We start from the raw sequence: 14233 nt of genomic DNA, 5'->3' as shown, positions 1-14233 counted from the left end.
CTAGTTTCCTGGCTGACATGATGCCTTTAATGCTGTCTGAGTCGCAGACTTGAAACACATATTGAGATAAAGAATACAGCGTGCTTGTTACAGGTCTATAACTTTAATTACTTAAAGTAGAACTTTAGGTAAAACCTATTTACATTTTGGATAGAGAAAGGGAGGGTTGCAACCCCTGTCATATATTTCTGCTGCCATCTGTGTCCCATTGGGGAGATTTTCCTTCACTTCTGGCCCCATAGTCAAACAGGAAGTGAGGAAATCCATGCAAATTAAGGGAATCCCTTGGGGGCCCCCCAGGCCACCAGAACTAGTGTCCCCATTGGAATATTTCCCCTCTATTACTTTTCTGCGGACATCCCAAAATTTGGGATTTTCCTTCTTTCACTTTCAATGATCATGGTAAAATGGACAAATAGAGAGGGGGGTCTCCCTAATGGAGGCACAGAGAAATACAAACTGACAGGTGTTTTAATACCTCTCCACTCTAAAACTAAAAAGAAATAGCCTTTTAGTCACACCAAAGTCAGACAGAAACTAGTGTTTTCTGAAGCTCTGAGATATTTCAATTCAAATTTCTAAGAATACTTTTTTGGAAAATATGACATGATGTAGGAACAGTCATTCACCAAAGATTATTTTACCAAGTCTGGTGAAATCTTCCATTATGAATGTTTTAAATTACCCTGACATAAATTGAGGGGCAACTTATAGGCTAAAAAAGTACACAAAGTTTATGAATTTCAACTTGTATATATAGTAGCTTTCTATGTAGACTTGCCCTTTTTTTTAAAGCAGACAGCTATCTTTCTTGAATGATGATCTTACCTAGATGGATCTTTAAGACTTGATGATATTAGAATATGACCAAGACTGACAGATATCCATTCCTACAGATTTGCTGAGCACTGAGTAGTAAAGATTGCATGCCTGTGTCACCGAAAAATGCCTGTAAAATGTAGCACCTCCCAAAAGTCCTAATTAATGTAAGACTGTACTATTCTACTAATGTGTAAGGTTTGCCTTCATTTAAGGATTCTGCCCACCCAAAAGTGACAACTTGCTTGTTAGTGGTTGCTGGTGGGATGCATCGCCTTTTACCGACCCTTGTAGCCAAATTATTTTTGTCTAGCTTTAGAGTCAGAGTCAGTGACAGACATATTAATCATCAGAGAGCCCCTGCTATAGATAGATAGATAGATAGATAGATAGATAGATAGATAGATAGATAGATAGATAGATAGATAGATAGATAGATAGATAGATACGGTAGATAGATAGATAGATAGATACGGTAGATAGATAGATACGGTAGATAGATAGATAGATACGGTAGATAGATAGATAGGTAGATAGATAGATACGGTAGATAGGTAGATAGATAGGTAGATAGATAGATAGATAGATAGATAGATAGATAGATAGATAGATAGATAGATAGATAGATAGATAGATAGATAGATAGATAGATAGATAGATAGATAGATACGGTAGATAGATAGATACGGTAGATAGATAGGTAGATAGATAGATACGGTAGATAGATAGATAGATATTGTAGATAGATAGATACGGTAGTCATTTTTCTTTGTGATAACCCAAACTCTCCTTTCACTTCCAGTCCAGGTTGTGTTTAGAGAAAATTGAAGATCTAAATGAGCAAAAGTTTTAAGAGGAAGACATTTGAGGCACCGCAAAATCAAAATTCTATTCCCATGAAAAACAATATAGCTGTATTTATACAAGAATACAAAAGCGAAAATGACATAAAATAGCTCTAAGATAAAATAACAAGAGCAGTATAGATATAAAGACCCCAAACTCATGTGTCTCCATGGGGTACTGACACCCCTGGTTTTCACCGATTTTAGGAGCAAATTGAACCTTTAGCTCCTGAAGAAGCAGACTGTTTCAGATCTGGGAAACACATTGAGCTGAATCATCTATCACAACCACTATAGGAGTAAATAATTGTTACAAATGAGGGGTTCCCCCCCCCCCAAGGTATTTATATGTGCTCCAGTTAAATGGGTGACGGGTACATTAAGTTTGGGGTCTTTATATAAACTGTTCGTGTTGTTTTCTTAGAGCTTTTTATGTTCTTGTTCCTTTATATTTTGTATAAATAAAGCTATACTGTTTTTTTATGGAAACAAAAATATAATTTTGTGCTGCCTCAAAAGGCCTGCCTCTTAAAAATGTTTGCTCATATAGATGTATTAATACCAGGAATGTGAAAATGCAAGACTAGTCAGTGAGGCAGGCAATCCAACTAGATATTATTAGTGCACATTTGGTGTACCAATAGCAAAAGTTCCACTTTACACCAGTCCTAGAAGTAAGTACTGTATTTTCTGACGTATAAGACTACTTTTGAACCTCAAAAAAATCCCCCAAAAATGGGAGGTCGTCTTATACGCCGAGTATAATATCTCCAAGGTAACCTAAGTATAAGTATTACCGGTAGATCATGTAATAGGGGGGTCGTCTTATATGCCCAGTCGTCTTATACGCCGGAAAATACGGTAGTCTCCAGATGTATACACCAGTCCATCCAGTTCTTCATAGGCTGGTCTTTTTTCAACCTCACTAACTATGTAAGGAAGGGTACCAGCACCTACCCAACCCACATATAGTAAACATGAGCACCTAGGTCCTATAGGGCTCTTTTACAACTGTAAAGTCTGCACAAATGGTAGGTCCATCCTGCATGGAGTCTCAGTCCTTTTAGGTATGGTAAATCAAGGTAAAAAATCAAAAGGGAGAATTAGACCTCTTCGTAAAAGCAACTTTCGTTGGGAAGACCTTGAAATCCATGTTTTGTGACCTTGCCATGGAGTTCCTGAGTCATACAGGAAGGTGGTTTCTGGTTTAGTCCACCTGCATCACATAACCGTACGAGTTTTAAGTGAACCATTTACTTTCTTCCTCTAGCCTATGTTATCTTATACTGTGTATTGCAATGATGGTGTATTTCTTTTTTCATGTTAAGCTCTGGAGCTGCGTAAGAGATTCCAAACCCTGTGTGTAACTGTTAATACTGAATTACAGAAGCCATTAGTTTCCTATTTTAAGGGTTATTGCACACAATATATGCATATTTGTCTTCTGTATTGAAGGCTGCTCTTAATGGAAAATTAATGTGGATTACTTTGCGACATGTTTAACCTTTTCAATCATTTGCAATAATCCCCAAGCTTCTGCAGTTCAAAGATGACTAATTGTTGTTGATATTCCAGCCAGTGATGTGTTCTCGTTTTAATTATTTGTCATTTAAACGTCCGTCTCTTTTCTTCCCCTCCTTACTCAATAGGTGGAATGGTTAAAAAATGAAGACACCATTGACCCCACACAAGACACCAATTACCTCATAACAATTGACCACAATCTCATCATTAAGCAGGCCCGTCTCTCGGACACAGCCAACTACACCTGCGTTGCTAAGAATATTGTTGCTAGGCGCAGAAGTACAACAGCGACGGTTATTGTTTATGGTGAGTTTTTATTTCTGTGAGGTGTTCATATAAGAGGCTACTTGCAAGACATTCTTCTTTTATTATTATTACTATTATATATACTATTACTGTTTATTACTGCCATTACTTTGGCTCTTATTTTTGCTACCGTTATACTTGTTTTTATATGTAATTTGGAATATATGTTTTGAAACGGAACTGATAAATGCTTTCTCATTTTGCAAATAGTTTCTGTAGGCATTTATTTTTACCTGAACTATTTTCACAATGCAGTTTAGTGAACAGGCTGATTACAGTTTGCTGTATTCAATATGGCAGTGCAATTCCCAGTAACCCATAAATACCAGTCTGATTTATTTTCTTAGAGTCACATCTGTGAAAGATGACTTCTGATTTCTTGCTATGTTCTACAACAGGGATTCCCAAACTACGGTCCTGCAACTGTTGCAGAACTACACATCCCATGAGGCATTGTAAAACTCAGATGTTCACATACATGACTAGGCATGATGGGAGTTGTATTTCCTGAACTGCAGGGCCGTAGTTTGTTCTACAATAATCGTTCACTTATTAAATACATTTTAAGATGTGTTTATCTGTTAAATAACATTAAAGAAGCACGATCCTTCAGTGGTTGGTCACCCTTTACAACAGTAATTTAAATGACCTTTAAAGCGGAACTTAAAGTGTTACTAAACTCAGAACCTGCATTCACTATATTTGGTATCCCACAGTACACAGAACGTATAAATGCAATTATTTTAGTAAATATAAATACCTTTTCACATCTGCAGTATAAAGCCATCTTGTGACTTCTATGAGTTTCTGATTAACTACTTCTGGACCAGAATGTTTTCCCCATGAATGACCAGGCCATTTTTTTTGCGATTCGGCACTGCGTTACTTAAACGGACAATTGCACGGTCGTGCAAAGCTGTTCCCAAATAAAATTGATGTCCTTTCTTTTGGTGGTACTTGATCACCTCTGCGATTTTTATTTTTTGCGCTATAAACAAAAAAAGTGAGACAATTCTGAAAAAATAACAAAAAACAATATTTTTCACTTTCTGCTATATAACATTCCCAATAAAAATTTTTTTTGAATCCAATTTTGTCATCATTTTAGGCCAATTTGTATTCGGCTACATATCTTTGTTAAAAAAATTCTCAATAAGCGTATTTTGATTAGTTTGCGCAAAAGTTATCGCGTCTACAAACAAAAGATTTATGTCATTTTTATTTTATTTATTTATTTATTTTTTACTAGTAATGGCGACGATCAGAGATTTTTTAGCAGGACTGTGACATTGTGGTGGACAGATCTGATAACTGACATTTTTGACACTTTTGGTGGGACCAGTGACATTACTACAGTAACCAGTGCTAAAAAATATGCACTGTTACTGAAATAATGACACTGGCAGGGAAGGGGTTAATGCCAGGGGCAATCAAAGGGTTAAATGTATGTCTAGGGGGTGTCTGGGGGGGATGGACTTATAGGATCAACACAGGGACCTGTGTTCCTAAATAGGAGGAAGAAAGGAGCCCTGTGTTGATTGTTGACAGAACAACGGTCTGCTGTGTTTACAACAGCAGACCACCATTCTGTCTCCATGGGGAGCGATCCCATTTGCCCGGTGGCAATCATGGCTGCCAGCCCGCAGATCGGCTTCCCCGCTGGTGAATGGGCGCACATGCGCCTCTACGATCGCTCCCACAAAGCGACATACGGCTACGTAGTTTCTCGGGAACCTGCCGACCTGCCGCCGTATATCTGCAGGGGCTGGTCAGGAAGTGGTTAAAGCTTATAGAAGGAGTTTTCATTGTATTCTGTCTGTCCAATGAGGCTGCAGGGCTGGTTGGCCCTGTGCCAATCACATGCACCCTCCCAAGAAAAAAAATCTCTAGCAATACACACCAAACTGAGCATGTGCTGAGTGCCCCCAATGCTAATCTATCAGGAGATGGTTTGGGGACTGCAGAATTATACTATACCCAGAAGCCTGCATTCACTATATCTAGTCTCCCACAGTACACAGAACATGGAATTGCATTAGTTTTAGTAAATATAACCTGATAAATTCCTTTTTTCATCAGAAGTTAGAGCTGTCTTGTGACTTCTATCAGCGTCTATCAGGCTCTTTATTATCAGGAGATGGATTTGGGGACTGTGGAAGAGGGGGGGGGGGATCAGAGAAGGCAGGATCAAACACGTTTTTTAGACAATGCAGAGGATTAAGGCTGGGTTCACATATATGCGAATTGGAGGTGCTTTAACCGCATCCAATTTGCGTAATGTGATTGTGACCAGCTTTTAATGGAGCCGGTTCATACACGTTCAGGCGGCCGCGGTGTGGTTTTGGAAAGAGTCCTGTGCGTTTTTGGGTTTGGTTCAGGTGCAAATTCAGGGAAAAATTTGCCCCTGAATCCCATCTGAACTGGTCAACAGAAACGCTCCGGACTGCAAACCGCAGTTAGGCATGTGTGAACCCAGCCTAATCCCTTAGGCTCGACTGACTCTGTGCTGCTCAGCGGGGGATCGATACACTGATCCCTGCTGAGCAGGCGGATGACAGCTCCCTCTCCGCTCTGTGTGCGCCTGTCCACTCTCATCCGATCCCATCCCCTGGACGGATGGAAAATAGGGTTGTGGATGGCAGCGGATGTCAGCGGACATGTCTCCGCTGACCCATAGGGATGCATGGAGGGTCCGATCAGATCCGCCTAAAAAACTGACAGGCGTATCTGATCGGATCGTTCGTGTGAAAGGACCCTTAGACTGGCCATACATGTTCAGTTTCCTTGTCTAATTTTTCTTTAGATTTACCAAAAACCATATAATATGAGCTCAAACAAACTAAACAACTTTCAAATGTATACAATTACGCTGGCCCTTGCACTACATAGTTTAAGGTAAATCTAAAGGAAAATTGTACAAGAAAATTGAACATGTATGGCCAGCCTTAGGTTCCCCAGTGAGTATAACAAGGATGCTTTACAGCATATACACACTGATTTTACTGTTGTGGGTTTAGTAACACTTTAAGTTAAAAAATAAAAAAATTGCAAACAGGCAAGGTCTTTATTGCAGAATAGACATGATGCAATGTGCAAATAATGCAAACGTGTAAACCCAATACACATTCCCTTAAAAATTAATGGTATATCAGGGCAGTGTAAGTGAACCCAACTGTCTGTAAAGGTGAGTTGGTATGATTTCGCTGTGTGAAGACAATGGAAGGCAGTTAAGGAATTTCCTTGAGTTTCCACATGCGATGTCTTCAGAGAAAGACAGTCACATTTAGGTAACCAATTTCTCATAAATACAATGGCCCCCACGTCTGTGTCTTGGGAAATAACTGTGAATGTCTAGCACAGAAATATATCTTGTCTGTAATCTCAGACCCGTAGCTGTCATGTATAAAATCTGCAGTCAGTTTCATTCTGTGTTGCAATTACCCAAAACAAGCTGCCATAGCAATTCTATTTCTCTAAAATAAGCTTTCCTGGGTATTGAGCTAAAAATACATAATATCTGCACCGGGGACTTTTATTACTGTGATAGTTTAAGTTTGGAAACATTTTAGGTCAGCTTTTAGGATTGTGACTTTCTGAATATTTTCCTTTGTCGGTTTTAATAATTAGACGCAATCACCTAGAAATCACCATTTAAATACATAAAAATAAAAATGTAATGCAGGAATATCAGTTTAATTCAAAGCGATGCCACATTATAAAGAACTGCGGTGAAATATGTGCTTTGAATTCGGTCAGAAAATGAGAATTTACTAATCCGTAACTGCTCAAATACTCAATATTTTGGAAAAGTCATACCTATTTTCAGCAATCCCCAAATCTCAGAACATTTGAGAAAAGGAAAAGGTGTATTCATGTAGCCAAGATAAGTGAACAGCATGAAGAGTTTATACAGACTGTTGTACAGCTTTCCTGAGATGTGATTGTTCTGCAACAAAAGAGTAAAAAGTAGAAACAGGAACTCCAGCATAAGCCAGTTATGTCATGAAAGGGCTATATGATAAGAATAGAAGTAGATATATTTTTTACTGGCAGGTACATATCAAAAAACACAGCAGAGCTGTGTAATACTCTGTTGAGCTTTTCTTATGTGAGTCATATAGACAGGTTCAGTAAGCCAGTACAAAAAAGCAACGGTGATGTACAAAGCACAAAAATCCAAAGCAGTGAAACACATTTCTAAAAGAGAAGAATGGGTTAGTGATCGACCGATATCGTTTTTTCGTTGCCAACACCGATATTTTGGCCATCGCATATCAGTATCGGCCGATATGGGCCGATATTTTGTACATTCTATGTCAGGGTCCGAGACTAGTCTTCTCCTCCTCCAACCATTAGGTGGTGATGCTCATGTAAGGGTAAAATGATGTCACATAGCATAATTCCATTTACAAATGTTATTGAATATGCCATTCACATATGTACAAATTAAAGATATAATCAATTTCACATTATCAGATCTGCTGGCAGATCGGTATCTCTCACCCACATGCCGTAAGTGATACCCGGGTGATACCGCTCCGTTCGGCATACGCTCAATACTGCTCTGTCTCTCACCCGCTCCATCTCCCGCCCACCCCGATACCGATCCGTCTCTCACCGACTTGCCGTAAGTGACACCTGGGTGATACCGCTCCGTCCGGCATACAATCTTGGAGGTCACGTGCGTGGTCGCGTGACCACCGAGATCGTCATCGTATGCTGGACAGAGCAGTATCACCCGGGTGTCACTTACAGCAAGTGGGTGAGAGACGGATCGGTATCGGGTGGGTGGGAGATGAAGCGGGTGAGAGACAGAGCAGTATTGAGTGGATGCCGAACGGAGTGGTATCACCCGGGTATCACTTATGACAAGTGGGTGAGAGATACCGATCTGCCAGCAGATCTGCTAATGTGGAATTGCTTATATCTTCAATTTGTACATATGTGAGTGGCATATTCAATAATATTTGTAAACGGAATTATGCTATGTGACATCATTTTACCCTTACATGAGCAATATTTGGAATATCAGCCAGTTCCGGGGCCGATACAGATATATTGGCAAAAGTCAACATCGGCCCTCGATATATCGGCCTTGCCGATAATCGGTCGATCCCTGGTATGGGTTTTGCATTTTTTATTTTGTTTTTAATCATACTCACCTAGGTGGATGCAGCATCGATCTGATACTGCATCTATCCCCCGCCGGCTCTAACACTAAGAACTGAGCGATCAAACATCGGCTATTGCTCAGTTCTCAAAACTCCCTAAGCAGAGAGCTGGTGAATGTCAGTCACTGGCTCTCTGCTCTATACAAACCCACTCCTGTGGACAATCTATGCCACCCACTGTCGGCTGGGTAGAGTTCACTAGAGTGCTGAGCTGTAGAGAGTGCGGAAGGAGCTGGCGCAGGCTCTCAGCATCTTGCCGAGATGCTGAGTCAGGTGCCGGTCCAGGCATGTGGGCAGATCCCAACAATATGGTCCTGATCCTTCCCAAGCCTGGACCGGTTCTGTGACGTCAGCAGCTTGGGCTGTACTTATCCTTTAAGTAAATAACTCAGCTCTGGCATGACTGGTCACTATTAGTTACTGCACTTAATTGTTGCATCTATCTGTGGAAGAAGACGGATAATCCCTCTTCAGCACTTGAGCAAAGAAATTATATTAACAGTCCTCTTGTATATTCAAAGACGTGTGGGTTTGGTTAACAATTCTATTCCTTCGATTTGTATTTTCCTTCCTAATGTTGTATTCTTCTGTTGACCAATTGGTCCCTGTTGATTACCCGTGACACTTGACAGCTAGTTTGGAACAAAAACCCGCTTAAAAGTCGATATATCTGGGGTAAGTTATTACTTTAGAGCCAAAGTAATTACAGTACATTGACTGATGAGGTTTAATGTTTTTCTGCACAGCAAAGCTTGCAATTCAAGTAGCAGATGTCTGGAAAATAAAACTAAGTACCGCTTAGCAACTCTCAACATACTAAATTAATTACATCTGCTTATAATAACCATAGCACCTGTTAATGGGGTTTGTGTGCCAACTCTACCCAGCCGACAGTGGGTGGCATAGATTTTTCCAGGCTGGACAGTGGCTTACCAGATGGTTATAAATATTTTCAAGTCATTAGTTAAGACAATTGTTATTTTCCTCTGCTGATTTTTCTTCTCTGCATGCTATTAGCTCTGATATGTTTCACAAGTCATTAGTCCATGCCGCATCCATTTTTTCCTAATGAAACTGGAAGACAAAATGGCCTCCTTGTTATGGTAAACTGCATTTTCATTTTCTATTGTAGTCAATGGAGGCTGGTCATCTTGGTCAGAATGGTCATCGTGTAACAACCCCTGTGGTCGGGGTATTCAAAAGAGGACACGAATGTGTACTAATCCAACGCCACTCAATGGTGGGGCCTTTTGTGATGGTCAACCACTTCAGAAACTCGCTTGCACAACCATGTGCCCAGGTATGTTTTGTTTTTTTTCTAGGTTGTCCTTTCATAAAAAATACTTTGAGCTCATACTTTGTATGTTGTTAAATTCAATATTCTGAGCCATGTAGAGATTTTGCTTGTCTCACATTATTCTGGGCAGTATGAAAGCATTATATTTGCTGCAGTCTATTAATTTACTGACCTGTCATTTGTAATATGTAATGTTCTTGAAGTATTGTTTTGTGTACTTTGCAAGTCTGTTGCAAATGATCTTACAGTAATTAAAGTAGATCCAACCTAATCACCAACATATCAGATAAGCTTTAATATGTAAATGTTATTTCAAAGATTATTTTCATTCATTTTAAATCTACAGCTTTCATTAAAAAAAATGGTTGATAATTTTTGGCCTGAAAATCTTTGTCAGGCAGTTCCTATTAGAATGGCAACTCTTCATCCATCTCCCATTTGCTCTCCTGTGTTGTCACCCTGCCACATGTACTTCGGGTAAGGACACTACAAGGGGCCATGCCAGCGCTTGTACTGGTTTTTACACCATTATCATGGTTAGAAAGCTTACCTGATAAATGATGTGTAGCTGCCACTGGCTCTAGTGCATGTAGGCAGTAAGTGTCTGGAAGAGTCTGGAGAAGATCAGCAACGCTAAGGCCCAGTTCTCACTAGAATTTGCTGCAAATTCGCACCGCATCAAAATCGAAACCTGTTCATGCAAACTGATTGCAAAGGGTAAGTTAAGTTAATCAGTTTGCAAAACGCAGCATGATTTGCAGAATCGCATGGGTGTAATTCTGCTGCGGACAAAAAAAGCGTCCTGCATGAGTTTGATCCGAATGCAGCAGAATCACACCCATGCGATCTGATTCTGCAGATCACGCTGGGTTTTGCAAACTGATTGCGGGTTGTCATTAACTTAACATACACTTTGCAGTCAGTTTGCATGAACAGGTTGCGATTTTGATGCGGGCCTTAAGCCCCGTACACACGTACAGATTGTTGGCCAACTGATCGGCCAACTTTTGTCCAGTGTTGTTTGTTGGTTGAAAAGTGTTCTAGACTTGCACTGGACTTTTGTTGGCCAACAAAAACCAACTTCAGAAGTGATGTCATGTGATGGTTGACTTTCTTCTCTGAGCATGCCCAGTCTTGCTCATCTGATTTTTGTCTGCCGAAATCTGTACTGACTGAGGAACAATCAGCCGTTTTTTGTTGGCCAACAAAAATTTTATAGCATGCACACCAGATTTTTTTCGGCCAAAAATTCGCAGTTGGTTGTCGGAAGCATCATACTAACAAGCCGACAATCGGCAGATCGGACGTTGGCCAAAAATTTACGGCCAACAATCTGTGCGTGTGTACGGGGCTTTAGTGTTGCTGATCTTCACCAGACTCTTCCAGCCACTTACTGCCTACATGCACTAGAGTTTGTGTGGCTGAATTTGTGAATTGCTCAGACATCGCATGTGATCTGCACATGTAATGTCTGCCATCGCACTAGTGTGAACCGGCCCTGAGATGTAAAAATGTAAAAAAAAAAAAGCCAGAAATAGGTGAAAAGTATAAAAGTAAAAAACAATAACAATTTTAATAAAAGACCGGGCTTCAGAATAATAAATATCATCCAGTTAGGGTTTAGGTCTCTTATAATGTGCTTTCCCAATCGCTTGTTTGATATAAATATATAATATATATTTTTTCCTTTCTTTTTTTGTGCAATATTTTATCCTTCATAGCTACAACAGTGCATATTTTAGTGACAAAGGTGCAATTATAATGTCCCTTTTATTAACACATCTGAAATAATGGCTTTCTGTGTTGATCTATATCAGCTAATCAAATGAAGAACTTTGCTGAAAATGACAAGGGGATCTATGCTTGAATTGATCAGTCATTATGGGGTAATGCAAACAGCTTTTGCTGATAAATGAAGCCCGTCATACATGGATTGAAATCCTGCTGCTTCAGCAAGGCCTGGACATATTTCGATCCATGTATGGGCACCCTGGCTGTACACAAGTCAATCTTTCCTAACCAATGTGTCAGGTGTTTTCTAGATGATTGTGTTCTGCCAGCTTGGAACCTTCATACAATAGCGCTGCAGGAGGGATTTCTCTATCAACAGTGACTGTGTTAAAGGGGTGAATTGAGAAAATTTCTTTCCCTTCACCCGTAGTGGAAGGAACCAAAATTGCATAATCTGTGGCCTGCCTAAAGGGTAACTCAACTTTCGTGGGGGGGGGGGGGGGGGGGAATAGAAAATAAAGAAAAAATATATACACCACAAGTCATTTAATTGAATGTTATGAAAAATGACCTTTCCTTTTATAAACTGCAGCCGCTCTAATTCTTCTGAGAATGCAATGCAATATGGCTACCTGAAGTTTTCCTGTACACAGAATGAACACACCCCAGAAAAATATTTTCCTGCTTGTGAGATTGGCTCACAGATTTTCCCAGAATTCTGCACTAAGATACAAGTCAGGTTTCAGGGATCAAAAAATTTCATTTTTGGTGAGATACTCCCAATAGGAACACCTCTAAAGGGATGCAGACCCAGCAGCTTTCCTCATTAGGGCTCTGCAGCTGCACAGCTGATTGATAATTATGAAACTACTCCTGTTTGAATCATTTTCCCATATGGGTACAGAGAAACACAGAATAACAAAAGGTAGGAATCTGCAACAAAGGTTGTTATAATCCTTGCAATGTACAGAGATCACCCAGAGGGGAATGTTTTTTTCTCCAAAAAGTAGAGTTAAGCTTTAAGCCGATTATTTTTTTTTCATTCAACCCAGCGGGGACACTCCGGTCAGCGCTCTCAGCCATTGGCCGGCTTTGGTCGGACCGGCTGCCATACACATGGGCTGAATGTTGGCCGGTTTTAATTGAACCGGCTGATGTCATCAGACTTTCAGCCCTTGTATACCTGGCTTCACTGTCTGTGTTGATGCTTAAAAGCCCAATCATATTTTAGCTGTTGTTTCCCAGTACAGGCCTAATACTACAAGTAGAAATGGTACTTATGAGGCAGTGTACACAATTTTTGCTTTGTTAAAGACTATTTTTATAACAGGCATCTTCACATTGCTTTATCGTATTAATCTTCTGCTTTGCTGTATTTATGGATTTAGTTGACGGTGGATGGACTGAGTGGAGCAAGTGGTCAGCTTGCAGCACTGAATGCACGCATTGGCGGAGCAGGGAATGTAACGCGCCCACTCCTAAAAATGGTGGCAAAGATTGCAATGGTGTGCCCTTAGATTCCAAAAACTGCACGGATGGCATGTGTATGCAGAGTAAGTGTTGGCTATTTCAGGAGTGGAATGAAATGTTAAACCATAAAGAATATTTAAATGATTGGTGTTTAACGTTAGCCAGAGGGCTGCCTGCTGCCGCTTGTACGTTATTATTCTGATTAATACAAACCTCATTAAAATCTTTCCTTGGTGCCATTTAAGGACATCTGTATGTTTTCCTAAACTTTTACTAAGCCGCCCCTACGTTTTTGCTAAGCCACCCCCTCCCCGATCTAAACTACAGTAACTGCCCTTTCCCACATGCAGATGCTTGATTACTTTCCAGAGCAGAGGCCTTCTTGATTGCTCACAGCCTGTTCAGAGAAAGTCTCTTCACTCGTGTCTGTGTCTGCTCACTTTTGAATGACTTGAGTTGAATTGTCACGAATTGATATGGCTCCATTCAAGCCTATTGGGACTTAGTGGATAGGTAAAGCTAGTGCTAAAGAGATTATTGTTAATCGGTATGTAAACAATGGTTGATGCCACAACGCTTGGACTATGGTATTTAAGCAGTGGTGGAGGAAAGCTAATATAGTTTGGAAGGCAAACTTTAGATAAAAGTTAACATTCCACATACAGTATATCCAACAATATAAAACCGTAATAATATATAATTATAGTAATGATAACTGGCAGCACTCTAATATACCATTGTTAGCAGACCACTTTAAAAAAAACAAGCTGCCATGTGTTAAGTTGTAGTAATGTATGTAAAAGCTTCCATTCCTCAAGTACAGCATATTGACTTAAATTACCAGTCATTTCAACCAAGCAGGTGCTGTCACTAGTGTGTTTCAGGAGGACTGATCGGGTGAACGGGAAAGAAATGTCATTATTTTATATGTGTTGGCAGCCTCTTAAAATAGACCTACTTAGTTTTTGGATTTATTAGCTCTGACAAATTAGCTTTTATATTGGGATTAAAGATTAATCTTGATAATTCCTTTTGTGATTGTAGTTTTTCTGTTGATTTATCTCAAGTCA

At 39.9% G+C, this 14233-nt stretch overlaps 1 protein-coding gene across 2 annotated transcripts in view; it reads left to right on the top strand.

Annotated features, from left to right (window-relative positions):
• UNC5B (unc-5 netrin receptor B) overlaps nt 1-14233 on the top strand; it is a 313367-nt gene that overhangs the window by 261615 nt on the left and 37519 nt on the right. For both annotated transcript variants that reach the window (XM_082268009.1, XM_082268008.1), the window contains exons 5-7: nt 3314-3494; nt 9798-9965; nt 13082-13246. In XM_082268009.1, coding sequence (XP_082124135.1) covers nt 3314-3494; nt 9798-9965; nt 13082-13246 — 514 coding nt within the window. The remainder of the gene's footprint in view (nt 1-3313; nt 3495-9797; nt 9966-13081; nt 13247-14233) is intronic.

Source organism: Pelophylax lessonae (genome assembly GCF_965119305.1).
Source record: "Pelophylax lessonae genome assembly, chromosome: 9".
In the NCBI taxonomy this organism is placed as follows: Eukaryota; Metazoa; Chordata; class Amphibia; order Anura; family Ranidae; genus Pelophylax; species Pelophylax lessonae.
Note: the sequence above shows the minus strand (reverse complement) of the source record. Positions and strands in the feature narration are given on the sequence as shown.